Below are 14,452 nucleotides of genomic sequence, written 5' to 3' on the forward strand. Positions count from 1 at the left end.
TCCGCTCCTGTAGATATTCTCTCCCCGGCTCTGCCCTGGGGCGGGAGGGTTTCTTCGGACCTCAGAGAGGGTAGAGCTGTGCAGACCTGTCAGCCGCTGGGCGGTCTTCGGTGGCCATTTGAATTCCGCGAGTTTGTGGATTCACAGGGGTCTAGCGACGAGGGTGGATTTAAGCTGCTCTTCTTACCACTTTGCTCTGAGAGTGCTTACAGGTTATCCCTGCTGCTTCCGTCAAGCCTCTCTGTGGTTGGTTTGAGAGATAGCCACGTGTTCATCAGTGCTCAGTGCCAAGTTTACAGCCTGAACGTATAGTTGTAACGAGTGCTGGGTAGGAAACAGCTGAGAGAGGAGAGGGGCGTCTGACGAAGTCATCTTTAAGGCGAGGCCAAAAACATTGAAGAGCGGCAACTCCAACACCTGGAAGCCCAGGGAAAACCACTTTAAACTTGTTCTAAATCCCTGAGGTGGGAGCTGTGGAAAGGGGACCAATGTAGTGAACTGGGGGTATTACAGTACAGGATGCAGTGTGACAAGGTTCTTTAGGTTTTGCAGCCCATGGTGGGCATTTAGGTTTTATTTCTCTACAGTGGGAAAATTTCAGTTGCCATTTGTAGAAAACATTGAAAGCTTATAAGAAAGGGACACGCCTGATAGGCCCGGGGTTTCTTTAGAAACTGTATATAACTTGGGTTATTATTGATTATGTAATTGGAGATTATTGATGGTAGTTTGGATTAGAGTGGTGGTAGTGGAGATACAAGTGGTGTTTTTAAAGGGTATTCAAGAGGGCTTAATGATGGATTGACTGTAGCGGTCAAGGGAGAGGAAAATATCAAAAGTAAACCTTAGGTTTCTTTGAGCAAGGAAGTGGATAATATGCCATTGGCTAAGCAAGTTGCGTATTGAATGTTTACTGCTTTCAACCTGATGTGCGAAGTCTGCTGGAGAGAAGTAAAGAAGGATCAGTTACATGTCCCTATAGCTCTGGGAAATGTATTACCTTCTCAAGGCAGAATTGGGTTAGAACTCTGTTGCTCCCTTTGATTATAACACTTATTTGCATTTTAATTATCTGTTTGAATGTCTACTAGACCACATTTTGACTTTTTTTTTTTTTCCGTAGTCTTTCAACCCAGTAGCTTTCATAGCATATAAGCAATCAACACACTTCAAGTCCGGAATGTTAAGTTGTGAGAAGGCCATCAAAATGTGCCATAGGAATAAGAAGAAAACTCATTGAAAGAGGGGGCATGGAGGCGAAATTGCCTTTGAAGCTTAATTTGGAGGATGGGTAGAATTTCTATTGCTAGAATGGCTTTAAATTTTAGATCCTAAAAATAGTAAGGAAGTAAGTTTGACTTCAGTGCAGTATTTGTGAAGAGGGTAAGTTAAGGCCAGATTTTGATGTCTGAATGCAAGCCTGAAGTTTTTCCTCTAGGTAGTGAGGAACTTTTGAAGGTGTTGGATCAGGGAAATGACATGAAATAAGTGTATTAGTGGGCAGTTAATCTGGCAGCAGAGAATGGATCATAGTCCACTGGCTCTAAGGGCAAAAAAACAATCTCAGTAAAAGAGAAAACTTGGAGGGGGTAATAGAGTGGAAAAGGAGACAATTCCAAGAGACACTGAAATGTGATGGTTGAATATGAAGGTTGAGCAAATGGGTTTGAGTGAAAGAAGCAAGAACCCAAATACTTTATGTTGTCTGACTCCATTTAAATGACATTTTTGAAAAGGTGCAAAAGTAGAGGGATAGAAGAACAGAACAGTGGTTGTAAGGAGAGCCAGGAGAGGGTGATTACATCCTCTACATAGACCCCACAGGGGACCTTGTAGAGTGATGGAACCATTCTAATGGGCACGCTGGTGAAAGAGACATAACACTTGTCAAAATCTTTAGCAGTGTGTACCAGAGAGAACTTAACAGTATGCAGACTGCAAATAAATAAAACTATTAATAATACAGGTGTATAAAATAACCTTATGAAGACGTTGGTGGGAAAGAGTTGACCTAAGTAACTCTGGAAAAGGGTCTTTTGAATGGATATTGTGAGGGAGAAAACAAAACAAAAGAAAAACCAACCAAAAACCTGTAAGTAAACACTGTGCTATAGCTAGTATAGCTAGTAAATTGTATTTCAGGGATGTAGAGGTAGACAATTCTAAAACTACTCGTGTGCATGCATTCCTTACACAAAGAAAGAGAAAGAAGTTACCAACAGCAAGAGAGAAGATTAGCTGAATCCTGTAACACATAGTTAGAATTGAAGGCATCACTATGAACATTATTTAATAGAAAAATAATACAGGTTTATTTGTGCACATAGGTTAATATGTGTACACAAATTACTTAACCCTTTCTGCTGAAAAGACCTAGTAGCAGTGACTTCCCAATGACAAGCACAGCTTGCATTCTTATTCTGGTTTTTAAATGCCATGCCTAGTTAAAGAAATCAGGTTCCTTGAAGAAATGGCTTGTGATAGCCATAGTGATAATGTGATGCTTGAGCCATAAATGATGTAAAGAAATTGAGTCACTCAAGAATGGTCCATTTTTTCAGAATTATTCCTAAAACCTAGACTAGAACAGCATTTTCCAGATATTTCTTTGGAAACTTCTTTGAAAACTTAGTGGTTTTTCACAATATTCCAAGTAGGAATATACTACAAATTTGAGCCTGTACGTGGTGTCCGATGACTTAAATTAGCAAAGGAATCTGAAAACACTTACCTTAGAAAAGCTTAGTTAATTATTTTCATTTCACTCAGTATTTTCCAAATACATTTCACTCAAACTCTTCTTAAATTTGTGGATATCTAGATGAATTGATTGTTCCTTAATGGAAAATGCTTGTCTGGAAATACTTGGTATATTGCCTAAGGATCCCTAACATCTACTTTACAAGGTCAACTTGAATGTACAACTTTGGAGAATAAGCAAAATGACTTGTTGCTCTAGATACATTCCTCTACTTTCAATAAATAGCCTTTGAGTGTATGAGGGATTTTCTCTCTTGTCTCCATGCACTGAGGGAATCTCTATACCCAGAAGTAGCCTGTTAGGCATGTTCCTGTAAATGGAATAGTAAATATTTCAGCTTAATCATATTTTGGAGGTGACTGAAAGCAATTTCATTGCCTCTAAAAGAATGTCAAGGATTTGGAGTTTGTCTGTTGTATTAGAATGGAGACCAAGAAATCAGATGGCAGTATTGTCACTCTGTAGTCATAAAGTCTTCCCAAATTGCAAAAAATGCAAATGCTGACTATATATAGTACTTAATGTAAACTATATTCTGTTTTTAACTGGTGATGTTGCTGGAGTGTGGCTTCCAAATACATCACACATTAGCCAGGTCCGTGTTTGTTCTTAGTTTTAGTATTGTTGTCTTGTTTATTTTCAGTTTTAAGATGGCGAAAGCAATAATCGGTGTTCCTGGACCTTTACTAGAAAAGGAGTGATTCAGTTACCCTTTTGGATTTTGTTTTTGTTTTCTAGAGTTGCTATGATGGAAGTCAAAGGGAAAAAGAAATTCACAGGAAAGAGTTCAAAGGCATCACAAGGAAATAAACGAGCTCATAAGCACAATGGTAAGATAATCTGCATTCATAGACTAGGATTAGTATTAAAGTAATAAGGAAAAATTTGTATTGCTATGCATTAGTTTGCTTGTTCCTCGTGACATACAGATATTTAAGAAATTATGAGAATAATTGGGGAATGCTATGCTGATGAAAGACTTTTTATCTCCATCAGTGATGCTATTGCCTCATCCACACTAAGTCATCACAACTTTCTGTACAGTGTTTTATAAATTGTACCACTACATTTTATCTTCAAGGTTTCTAATTGCGATGTCCTTATTATTCCATCAGGTGTCAGTATTGCAAAATAGAAAAGTGAGGGACTGTGTAAATGTTTCCTAAGTAATTGTTTTTTCCTTTAGCAGCAGTCTTAGGGTAATGCTGCAGCAGTTTTCATCTTAGATGTTGAGTATTCAATTTGCAAGCTTTGTTTGCTAAAGATTTTTATAAATTAACTTTATTAAAGCCTTTGAAACCTTTTTTTTGAAAATAGAAATGTTGCAAAATTAACATCTTTGCTGATTTCAAGTACATAAATTTCAAGTATGCATTTTAGTCTTAGACTACTGTTATTAAATCATTGAAAATCATGTGTCAATGACAGTCATGAAAGCAGAATACAATGCTCGTTTAATGCCTCATCTCTACTGTATTCTTAGAGAAATACAAGAAACTGACTACAGTGGTTATCCCTAGAATATGAATAGCTTTGATCAGGCATTTCTCTACTTTCTAGATATTTTATATTATAATTTTATAATCAGGGTTCACTTTTGATTTTTTTTTTAAATCCTACCTTGCTCTGTATATGACAGTAAGACAAAGTATGTTTCACTAAAAATTAGCATGGCATTTTCTAAAATTGATACAACCCAGTGGATAAAGGCGATCTAATCCCCAGATCATTGAACTAATTATTTGTTACTGTTACTAGATTCTAATTCTTCAAAGACATTCCCAAGAAAAGTTAAGGAAAGTGAACCTAAAATCACATCAAAAAACTTCGAAAAAACTGCCACAAAACCTGGGAAAAAAGGTGTGAAGCAGTTCAAGAATAAACAGCAAGGAGATAAAATACCAAAGAATAAATTCCAACGGCCAGATAAATTTCACAGGAAGAGAAAATTCCAGCTGGATGGTAAAAGTGATGGTAAGCATGATTCCTTCAGCAGTTTTGCCCTGCCTGAACCATCAGCTCCCCCTGCCTGAAATCCCTGAATATTATGCTCAGGGACTCAGGAAGTCCCCTTAGAACCTCCCACTCTTTCCTTAACAGGCAACCTTTGTCCTGGGGTTGAGAAGTAGGTGGGATTAAATAACAGGAACAACTGGTCGTAGTTGTCCTCTGCTGCTTAGAGTTCCTTAATTCCGGGTCCTAAATTACCGAAACTATAATCTAAGATGTAATGATTTCCTATAATAAAAACTCAATAAAAAACATTTCTGTAAGCTAAGATTTATTTATTAAGCACACCAGTATTTGAATTTTCTGAGCACTCTGCAAGAGATGGGAGGGGGTAGGGATGAGGTGGGGTATGAACAGCCAGTAGGGTACAGGCCAGTCATCAAAGAAGCAGACCTTCAATCATCTGTCCTATCTAAATATGTTCTGCCTTGGCTAAGGATGCCTTGGTGAGCAGCCGTGCTCGGGCCAGGCTGGGGTAATCAGCCCATTGGATGGCTCGGCTCCAGAAGCAGTTCCAGAGTAGGTGTGGCATACACATGACCCATTTAACTTGGATTGATTTTGAGCAAGTTGCTCACTGATTGGAAATGTTGGCAGGGTTCCTGTTTGTGTATTGAAACACTGCTAATCTCTTTATCGGGATGTTTGAAGAGTCATTTCTAACCCAGAGTTTTGCTGTCTGCTAGAGTCTACCCCACTTGTGCGTTGTCCTCCACTGTCTCAGACACACATTTTCCAAGTTACATGTGCTGACATACAGATACCTTCTCTGCAGCACTGTGAGAATCTCTCTGGTGTCTTATGTTGTTTTTTCTCCACCGTGGCGTGTCCTGACACTGACAGCTGAAACCTGTGTCTTGGGTCCTTATCATTCCAGTCCCCTATACCTGGTCCCTTCTCTCTTCTCTGCGTAGGGTTCTTCACTGTCTTCCTCTCCAAACACCCCTCCACCTCTACCCCTCCATTTACGCACATTGCTTCCCTTCAGCTTCTCTTTTCCGAACCCCTCTAATTGGTCCAAAATCTTCCTCTCTATCCGAGATTTCTTGGCACCTGTGTTTTTAACACACATGACCTCATCCTGTCATGCTCTAACCCTAGTTCCTTTTGCTATGGGAGATACTATGTTCCTGACATCTCAAAATTGAACTTCGATTTTATTTTCCATATTTTCATACCATCAACTGAAGGGGGTTGAATTCAAGTTAGTCATCCCTAAAGTTGCTGAATCTACCGCAGCCTAGCTTGGCGTATGTCAAGGTGCCCAAATATTTGTGGAATTAAATGAGCTCCGGAGCAATTATTATCCCCTGCTGTATAATACCTGATGCTCTGATATTAGTGGTAAATGAGCCATTTGTTGTCTGTAACCTGATACTAGCAGCCTGGGATTAAATAAGTAAACAGTGAGGGGAATAACTAAATACATTGTGTATAAAGTATAACTTAAAAATGCCATTCTTGAGGAACATTTATTTTCACAGAAGAATGCTTACTACAATGTAATGTTAAGGGAAGAGAATAAGATTCTGAATTTTTGAAGATTAAAGTGTGCAGAGGGAATAAGATAGTAATGATTGTATCTCAGTGGGGATTATATTAGGTATTATAAACAAAATAACTTGGTTTTTGTATAGCATGTATTTTCTAATCAGAAAAACGGAAATAATTAAAAATAGTTACTTCTCCAAAGTGTTCTTTGCAAGAGAGTCACATAAAACCATTTTTTAAAAGTTGTTCTTTCTTTTTCTTAATTGGACTCTTTGCTTCAGTTGGTAAGATACTTAGAATTCGAGGACCAATAAAACCTAATAGATACTTGACTTTTGTAGCATTGACTTCTGTATATATGACAGTAAGACAAAGAATGTTTCACTAAAAATTACCATGGCATTTTCTAAAATTGATACAACACAGTGGATAAAGGAGAGCTGAACCCCAGATCATTGAACTAATTATTTGTTACTGTTACTAGATTCTAATTCTATGTGCACTGTCTTGAGTAAGAGCAGCAGAGCATGAAGTTCAGAATCCTCTGTAGGTTTGAATCCTGGTTCTAGCACTTAGGAGTTATGGGCCCTTTGACAAGGGACTGACTGGTGTCTTTGTTTTCCTGACACAAAAGGGGATAATAATCATACCTATCTCTTAGGGTTGTTGTAAGAATTAAATGAATACATAACAGCACTCAAAATAGTGAGTTTTTGAATGCATTGTTTTTCCTGTTTTATACTAACTTTGTTTTCACCAGGAGTGGATTGATTATACCTAAATTCTAAAATTTTATCATTGAAAGAGATGCTTCACCTTTCACAGTTGCTTTTACAATCCTTTATTTTTCTAAATAGGTGTCCTGTTAAAAACTAGTAAATAGCTGTTAAATGAATGAGTGTTTGGTTTCAACCAAATTGAAAATGTATAAACTGCTCAGAAAATGAATTGAAGTCTAAGTTTATAGGCAGTCATGTTTTTTCCTTTTAGCTCCCACAATGTGTATTAATTCTGATAGTGATTGCTATATGTACTAGTTTATGGCACTTGGGATGTTGAATGTAATTGAACACCATGTCTATAATGGCTAGACTCAGCAGCCAAGAAACCCAAATGGGATGACTTCAAAAAGAAGAAGAAAGAACTGAAGCAGAGCAGGCAACTCAGTGATAAAACCAACTATGACATTGTTGTTCGTGCAAAGCAGATTTGGGAGATCTTAAGAAGGTAATGCTACCTAGTGGCATCTTTACTAGTTCCTTTGAAATGATGGAAGAGTTACAGTGTACCTCGTAAATAGTGAGATGTCCTAAAATAAATGGCATAGCACTTGAGTTATTTAGGGAGTATTCATAACACTTGAGCAGAGGCATCAGTATTTGGATGTCTGCCCATTGCAGAAATGTGTGGAATCATTAGGATGGTGTCAGATATATTTATGAAAATGTATGAGAGTTAAAATGGGTTTGACATTCTTACGGAGAGATTCCTGAGAAAATGAAGGACAATTTCTTATTGGCTAAATTTTTGAGATACTTAAGTATTTGCTATCTTGATATTGTTTTATTATTTTCTTTACTTTTGAAGTTCTGGCTGTTCAGATTTTGATTGATGCATAAAATTACACCTTGTGAGATGAGTTTCTGCTTTTAAGAAAATTGCTTTTCTCTGGCTGTTCTGGAATAGTAATTTTAATGTCAGAGGTTTTCTGCCTTCGAAGAGAAAATCATACTGAACTGGGTGAACATACATAAGAATGGTTTTTAATTTTGTGTGTTTAAAATAGTCTTTTCACTTAATCTATATTTCCTCCTTATTTATAGAAAAGATTGTGACAAAGAAAAAAGAGTGAAGTTGATGAGTGATTTGCAGAAGTTGATTCAGGGGAAAATTAAAACTGTAAGTAGGACATACTGATTGTTACAATTTTAAAAGTTGAAGTTGACTCACTCAGTAAAAGATAGTTGACCATACGTGAGGGGGTGAAATTGTTGTTTTTCATGTATTTGGCTCAAATTTCAAATACCATTTCCCCCCAGTTTTATTAAGAAATAATTGATATATATCACTAAGGTGTGTCACATAATGGTTTGATTCATATACATCGTGCAATCACCGCAGTAGATTCAGCTAACACCCATGCCATCAAATATCTTTTATAATACTGATTAAATAAAAAATGTAATCATGAGGGACCTTACTGCTCAGAAACTACAAACACTATAACGTATTTGGCTGTGTCAATTTTAAACAGTTTACTTAAATTAATATTCTCAAAGTTATCTTTGCAAAGCAGCAGCAGCAATAGCAGCAGCTCGATACCCACCTGATACTTTTAAGGTTGCTTTGAGGTGTGAGTGAGAAAATATATTTCAAACATGTACTTTGGTTACATGGCAGGTAATCAATATATGCACACAACAACCTTATTTATTTTTTTTAATATTTTTAGGTTTTGTCAAAAATACCTGTACACCTCTCCCTTAAGGAAATTTTTCTGAAATCTATGACTTTGATTGTGGTATTCCTTCACCTCTGCTTTGTTAGAATTTTAAAAATTTAGAAATAATCTGAGCAACAGATCATAAGCACTCTTAAACTGGTACTTACAGCATAGTGAAAAATAACTTTGGACATTTAGTTTTGGTTATTATTATCAGCAGCTCACTTAGTGAAGAGCTAATCCATCTAGTAGCTGGGGAGAGTTGGAGAATCAGATTTGAAATATAACTTTTCTAGGAATATAACTGGATATATGAGAAATGGAGTAATTAGCTTTTAATTGCCAGTGTGCATATAGATAAGTGTAAGACTTTAACATCTTTTACTTTAATTTTACATACTTAGAAGAGACTTTATATATCTTAATAATGTTTGGTTGCCAAAGCCAAATATTCTTAAATAATTTATATTAAACAAAAACAATCAGAATGTTTAACTTGGGAAGTTTCCCTCTTAGGGAAAATAGCTTTCAGAGAAATGAGAAATATAGTATGTATTTGGTTTGACATTAATTATAATGATAGGACCCTTATAAAAATGGTCACATCTATCTCTGTCTCAGTGCCATATGGGACGCAGCAAAACCAAACTGCCTTTCTGTACATCTTAAACAAGTAGTTCTACTCCAAGTAAGGTTTGATTTTGTCCATGAAGATCCTACTTTTTTTCTAGTAAGGAACTCTAAAACTAAAAGAAGTAGCAATAAAACATAAATAATATGATCAAAAAACACATCTTCAGAAAAAATTAGTCTAAAGGCCCAAACTTTTTCCTACAGATTGCATTTGCCCATGATTCAACTCGTGTTATCCAGTGTTACATTCAGTACGGTAATGAAGAACAGAGAAAACAGGCTTTTGAAGAATTGCAAGGTATTTCTTATATATTAAAGATTAATTTTAATCATTTATAATAAGTCTTTTTTTTTTTTTTTTTCTTGAAATACCCAAGATCGTCCTGGAAAATAATTCTGTTGAAGAAAAACAGTGTGACCTCTGTAGACCTTTTGTGTTATTATTTGATCTTTGCCTGAGATATATGGAGAAATACTTTTTTTGTGTTCTCAGGGTTGTGCATTCATTTAGTTCTTTCCTTTGTTTCTAGTGGTCTGAAATGAAGTTATCAGATCACTGTGTTGTATTTTGTTTTTCAGGTGATTTGGTTGAATTAAGTAAAGCAAAATATTCCAGAAATATTGTTAAGAAATTTCTCATGTATGGGTAAGCTATTTTGTTTATAAAATATATTTTTATTAGTTTTTCAAAGGCAATGATATTGCATGCAAATGTTATTTAAAAATCTGTGATCATGGACCTCCCTGGTGGCGCAAGGGGTTAAGACACAACCTATGAAGCTGTCCACAGCCTCTGCAGCATGAGTTCCATCCTCCGGCCTGCCAAGGAGCTACCCACATGGCGCAGCAGACCTCTCCTAACTTGCCCGCTGCTCCCTGCAGCAGTGTTCTTGGTCAATCTGCCTGTTGTGTTCCCCACTCTGTCTCTGATGAATCCTCTCAACCCCATACCTCTGGCCTGAACCCCAGCTCTTATATCCATAAATAAATAGATCTTTTAAAAAAAATTTGTGATCATGATAATGGCCCTAAGCAAATGTTTGTAATGTTTGCAGGGATTCTGCTCTTAAAAACAATCACCAAATTAACTTGATGGCATTGCCTTCACTGTTCTTACAAGTATATGTTGAAGCCCTGGGAGAAAAGAAATGGGATAACTAACTTGTAATTAATACCTGTATTTAGAGGCCGGAGGATTTGGAGGGGGAGTGAGACTTAGGCAGGGTTAAAAATGTCAGGATGAGAGGATTTCTGAAATTTGATGTAATTGATACTTCTCATTTTGATTGTAATAATGTGGCAAAATATGCTAACCTACAACAAAACAGTACAGTTGGCAAAATTTTCAAAGATTGTTTTTCTTGAACAACACCTGCTTTATTATTTTAAGATGTAAATAAATATTGTGATTGTCATGTTTTACAGGGGAGTTCTAGAGCATTTTTTATGTATATTTCTCTGCCTTTTTGACTTCTAACCTTCCTCTTTTATCTTTCTACTCAACTTCAAGCTGAGCAATTTAATAATGGGAACTGATGTCTATGGAGTCTTCTGGTCACAGTTCTCAGTGCATCTTAATTCATTTAACCCTTGCATAAACTTTATTCTTTCTCTTTCATGACTGAACAAGCTGAAATGCAGGTTAAATAACTGCTCACAATCTTTCATCTGGTAAGCAGAGCTGGGTTTCAAACCTTGACAGCTGGCTACTGAGTAACTTAAAATGCTTGAGGTAGAAATATGGGCAGTTTGATTTTTTTCCCGTTTCAAGGATACTTCTCTGTGGCAGAACATTCTCTCCATCCCCCATTGATAAGTTGGTCTCAGGAGAAGTAAGTTATGTTTTGTTGTCACCCATTCTCTCTACCTGTGATTTTGTTGGATTTAGGACTAAACCACAGATTGCAGAAATAATAAAAAGTTTTAGAGGCCATGTGAGGAAGATGCTACGGCATGCAGAAGCCTCAGCCATCGTGGAGTATGCCTACAATGACAAAGCCATTTTGGAACAGAGAAACATGCTGACAGAGGAACTCTACGGCAATACATTTCAACTTTTCAAGGTGACATTTCAAGATGTTTTTTCTAGTATTTTTACTTTTCATATGTGCTTTTCTTTAACTTCCATTGCTTTGTTTTCAGACTATATTTTTATTTTGATTGGCCCTGTAAGGAGATTATCTCATGCCATTACTCTCAGAGTATTTTGTTTCTGGTGTAGTGAACAAGTAATCATACTTGAAATCTCTGTCTTCCATACCATGGTCTTTAACCCCCTTTCAATTAAACTACCTTTTTTTTACTCCCTCTGATATACTCTGGGATGTTTCTGTACTTCTGTTTTTTATAGTCAGAGAGAAATAGGAGACTCTTACTAGTCAGTGAAGCTTTGTAAATACCCCCTGACCAGCTCTGCCTTGAAGTACAACAGGTTGCCTGTTGCTTCCTTCTACATGTTCTTACTATTCTCCAGAGAGGAAGGGGAATGGAGAGACCAGGATATAACACAAGGATCAGATCTGAAAAGTACCACTAATGAGAGTAGATCGGCTCAAAGATTTATTTCAGACCTTGGTGTACATATTTATCTCAGGAGATATGGATTAATTCCTACATTGCCTCCACTAATTAGGTTCAACTCCTAGGTTGAACTCAGTACTGTATTTCTTTCTTTTTTTTTAAATGCTGTATTTCTTTTTTAACACTCACTATAGGAATATCCAGCGCTGATTACAAAACACATGGTACAAGAACTTGTGAACTCACTACTTGATTTTACGATTAGGCATGTGCTTGACAAGTACATTGAATTGGTTGGTTGTTTATCCTGGCTCTGTTAATACATTGGTGGTGGGTGTACAGACTGAGAAAATCAAGGATTAACTCCATGAGTATATCTACATCTCTGTAGCAGGACTTTTATTTTGTAAATATAGGAAATCTTAGATGTACTTTAAGTTCATTTAAAATGACTAATTGATTTTCTTTGCTCTGAAGTTGTGCAAACTTGGTTAGTTCATAAGGATTCAATTTTTTGTTTGTTGCAGTCAGCAGATCACCCAACTTTGGACAAAGTGTTAGAGGTTCAGCCAGAAAAACTAGAGCTTATCATGGATGAAATGAAACAGATCCTGACTCCAATGGCCCAAAAGTAAGAAAACTGTTTTTTTCCCCTAACAAACAGCTTTTGAAGGAGAAAAGTTTGATACAGTCCTTGCATAGAAAAGGTGGATAGTTTCAAAAGTATAGTCTGTTATTTAAATTGGATTGTAAAACTTAGAAACCTGGGCATGTGGCCTTCTTGGCACATATAGGGGCGATAAGAGCTTGATCTCTGGGACTAGAGTGCCTCTGTGAATCTTGGTGCTCAGTTAATGTAACCTTGTACAACTCAACCTCTCTGTCCCTCAGTTTCCACATATATAAAATTGGGATAATTAATGATATGTATTTCATAGTTTTGTGAAGAGTAAATGAGTTAATACACTAAAACATGTAGAACAGTGATTTATCCTTAAAGGTGTAACATTTTTTTGCCATCTACTTGGGTGTACTCCATGTGAACTTGAAGTCTTTCATGTCTGACCATTAGCCCCCACTGTACTGCTAGATTTACCAAGTATTACACTAAGGGGTTTGAATCAGTGTGTTGTTATAGTAGTTGATAACAGGTTTGATCCATTCACATGTTAATTCTACTAAAGTTATTTTATGAAACTGATACATTAGTGTAGGCCACTTGGGAGAAAGAAAACAGCTATTAAAAAGAACATGTCCGTTGTGGATTCCTAATCACGTCCATTGTTGGTTAAAAAAATATGTATGTCTTAATTTTAGAAATTAGTATTTAGATTCTAAAAGTTGGCTTCATCTTTGTTGATTAGATAATAGATACTTGTACTCTGGTCTTGGTTATAGATGGTACTAAAGGAAATTTATAAAAGATGTTTTAAATCTTAGTATTCCTGAAAGATGCAGTCCATTTTATGAAATATTACATTGGCCAAAACCATGTCACTTTTTTAGATTATTTCAGAACAACTAAGATTACCCATCTCTGTATATCAATGGTGTCAAGTATCACACTTTTTTTTTTTTTTTTTTTTAGGGAAGCTGTGATTAAGCATTCGTTGGTACATAAAGTGTTCTTGGACTTTTTTACTTATGCACCCCCAAAGCTAAGATCAGTAAGTTATTGGTTTTTAGTTTTTAAACTGAAATAAAGAGCCATGTAAAAATGTCAAGTACTACTTTTGATAGACATTGCCTTTTGGAATTTTCAGACAGTTTTTTCCTTACTTAAAAAAAGATAGTCCACTAAACTTCCTTTAATAAATCTGCCTATTCCATTTGGATTTTTGCTTGAAAATAATAGAATTGACCACGGTTTTATCAACTCTATTTTATTTTTATATTTCAATTATAATCCAGATAGTATACTCAAGCTAACCTAATTTGAACATTAAATAACAAGTGGAAGGATAGTCCTCATTCATACAGTTTGAAATTCATCTTTGCTGATAGAAAAAAAAAAATGTTGATGTTGAAAGATTAGGGGAGGACATTTGTATAAAACTAAATCGACCATGAAAAACTGGACTTTATATCATTGAAGGATAAGGAACAGAGAGTGAAGGTAAATTGCACTGCCCTTCAAGTCAGTGATGGGAATACAAATGAGAATTCATCATTTAGTCCTCTGAACTGTGTGCTTACCTCATCATACAGTGAACTCATTGTCTATTTGCCCTCGTTCTAATAATGAGATAACTAAAATAATGAGACTCACTTCTTTTTAACAAATATGTCATAGGAACTGTGACCCTTTCAAAATAGGCATACGACATAATTTTTCAAGAGTAGACACCCACCTAAACTTGTGACTCAATGACCATAGCAGCAGCTCCTGCTTCTCTTTTGGGGATTTTTTTTCCCTTCATATGAAACACAGTATTTCACAGGTCTGCATTTTACTGAGGCAAGCCTTTATTTTCAGAACTGAGGAAATGATCATTTGGATATAATCAGTATTGGAAATTCTTACCTTTTAAGTGTTTTATGTATTTTAGTAATTTCTAAAAAATCACCTGGAATTTACTTGAAATATAAAGTAA

The 14,452-nt window shown here is 36.0% G+C and overlaps 1 protein-coding gene across 5 annotated transcripts in view; it reads left to right on the forward strand.

The window, feature by feature from the left end:
• Nucleotides 1–14,452, forward strand: part of PUM3 (pumilio RNA binding family member 3) — a 331,728-nt gene that overhangs the window by 260,805 nt on the left and 56,471 nt on the right. For 4 of the 5 annotated variants that reach the window (XM_054688948.1, XM_054688949.1, XM_054688950.1 and 1 more), the window contains 9 exons: nucleotides 3,500–3,591; nucleotides 4,520–4,735; nucleotides 7,354–7,489; nucleotides 8,086–8,161; nucleotides 9,543–9,636; nucleotides 9,918–9,984; nucleotides 11,227–11,401; nucleotides 12,386–12,489; nucleotides 13,447–13,525. In XM_054688948.1, coding sequence (XP_054544923.1) covers nucleotides 3,500–3,591; nucleotides 4,520–4,735; nucleotides 7,354–7,489; nucleotides 8,086–8,161; nucleotides 9,543–9,636; nucleotides 9,918–9,984; nucleotides 11,227–11,401; nucleotides 12,386–12,489; nucleotides 13,447–13,525 — 1,039 coding nt within the window. Of the gene's footprint in view, nucleotides 1–24; nucleotides 2,093–3,499; nucleotides 3,592–4,519; nucleotides 4,736–7,353; nucleotides 7,490–8,085; nucleotides 8,162–9,542; nucleotides 9,637–9,917; nucleotides 9,985–11,226; nucleotides 11,402–12,385; nucleotides 12,490–13,446; nucleotides 13,526–14,452 lie in introns of those variants that run through there. The other variant, XM_054688951.1, reaches the window with a different exon arrangement.

This window comes from Talpa occidentalis, unplaced genomic scaffold (genome assembly GCF_014898055.3).
Source record: "Talpa occidentalis isolate TD23 unplaced genomic scaffold, MPIMG_talOcc4v2.1 talOcc4.7, whole genome shotgun sequence".
Classification (NCBI taxonomy): Eukaryota; Metazoa; Chordata; class Mammalia; order Eulipotyphla; family Talpidae; genus Talpa; species Talpa occidentalis.